The sequence below is a fragment of the Sarcophilus harrisii genome, chromosome 1 (assembly GCF_902635505.1).
Source record: "Sarcophilus harrisii chromosome 1, mSarHar1.11, whole genome shotgun sequence".
NCBI classification, from domain to species: domain Eukaryota; kingdom Metazoa; phylum Chordata; class Mammalia; order Dasyuromorphia; family Dasyuridae; genus Sarcophilus; species Sarcophilus harrisii.
In genome coordinates this window covers 86,836,822-86,838,454 of record NC_045426.1, presented here as the reverse complement: position 1 = coordinate 86,838,454, position 1,633 = coordinate 86,836,822, and the positions used below count along the sequence as shown (strand labels likewise).

At 33.6% G+C, this 1,633-nt stretch overlaps 1 protein-coding gene across 8 annotated transcripts in view; it reads right to left on the bottom strand.

Moving 5' to 3' along the window:
* NKTR (natural killer cell triggering receptor) overlaps positions 1-1,633 on the bottom strand; it is a 51,423-nt gene that overhangs the window by 5,270 nt on the left and 44,520 nt on the right. For all 8 annotated transcript variants that reach the window (XM_031959796.1, XM_031959798.1, XM_031959804.1 and 5 more), the window contains one exon: positions 592-687. In XM_031959796.1, the coding sequence (XP_031815656.1) occupies positions 592-687 (96 nt within the window). The remainder of the gene's footprint in view (positions 1-591; positions 688-1,633) is intronic.

Below are 1,633 nucleotides of genomic sequence, written 5' to 3'. Positions count from 1 at the left end.
AACAGGTATGGGAACTGATAGGTCCTGGGCTTGAGACTCTGTAATGAGAATATCAAGTTCTTTTCCTTGACAGAAGTTTTCCCAAGTTTTCCACCCTAACAAAACTGGTACCTAAAACCATGCACCCGCCCACACCTTATTTTCTACTAGTGATCAAGAAGTACATGCAATTAGATTAAAAAAAAAAAAAATTGGGAAGAACATGAAGACACCCGGGGTCTATATCCTTAGTTTCCTTTCTTTGCTCCCTAGGTGAAGAGTTTGTACTTTCCTTCCCCAAGACAAGAACATCAGAATCTAGGGATAGGAACACATTGTATAGATAGTCATTTCTTTATAGCCTTTCACCTTTTATTTCAGTTTAATCATGTTTGTCCAGTGTTCACCAATCACTGCTTGCTCCTCAACTTCCAATATGCTTAAGTCTTTTTATAGATATTGGGAAGAGATAAGAGCAGTGATTGTAGGATGACAGTACAGATTGAAGTCAGCAAGCATTTACTAAGAGCCTACTATATACAAGATCTAATAATACCATTTTTAAAATATCCATATTACAGAAATACAGTGTTCTTTATGAGACACACTTACCTGTGGCTTTTATAACTGTGATAAGAACTACTGCGACTTCGTGATCGATCTCTACTGTACCATCCTCTGCTCCTACTTCTAGAATAACTTCTTGAACTACAATTCAGAAAAAGTTTATGAGATGTGACTATAACAACTAATATAAACATAACAAAGTAGCTCAAATGCTTTGTAGTACAGTTTGAAATATGATACTACTACCCTAAAAGTAATGGATTTCCCATCACTTGAATTCTGAATAACATTATCTGAGATATTAAAAATGGACTTCCCTTTTACACACTGTTTAGGTTCAGGTCAGACAAGTGACCTCTTTAGTCTCTTCCAACCCTGAAATTTTGTGACAATAGAACTACCACACCTGGCCTCTAATATCTCATTCTCTAGTGCAAATTTAATAAGCAGAAATGGTGCCAAATAAAACAAAGATAGAATTTATATTGTGTTGTCTTTCTTGGTATTGATAATCAGAAGTTACCTCTTGGATTTATCAAAGAATATTTTGTGATCTTTTCATTGCATTTTATTGCAAGAGAACTTTGATAGCTTCATTTAGTTCTATTGGATCATATACTTTTTTTGGTAGTTATATATAGGTAGAGATATCTCCTAGATGAAAACATGACTAGATAGGGTTTCACAAACAATATTCTACAGTAAACATTTTTTACAATCACAGAACTGACTAAAAGGTACAAAAATATTTTTTAACTACCTATTATTATTATCCAGGGTATAACATGAAACTAAATGGATAACCCATTGAGCTAGTCTATGAATCCACATTAGGACAAGACCCTACAGGTGGATAATGAATAAGCTAGGTCAGAATCAAAGAGGAAAAAGAAACAGGGTTAGACTACAATTGAGAAATTGCATAGAACTTTCAATAATCCTGACTTCTTACTTTAACACAAAAAGCCATCTCTTGAGATAACAGATTCATCTAAGTACTGAAATATAGTATTAAAGGGATGAGTAATGAGAAATAAAATATAACAGAAGGAAACTTTTTTAATAAGGAACCAGAAAAGGAGTCAGT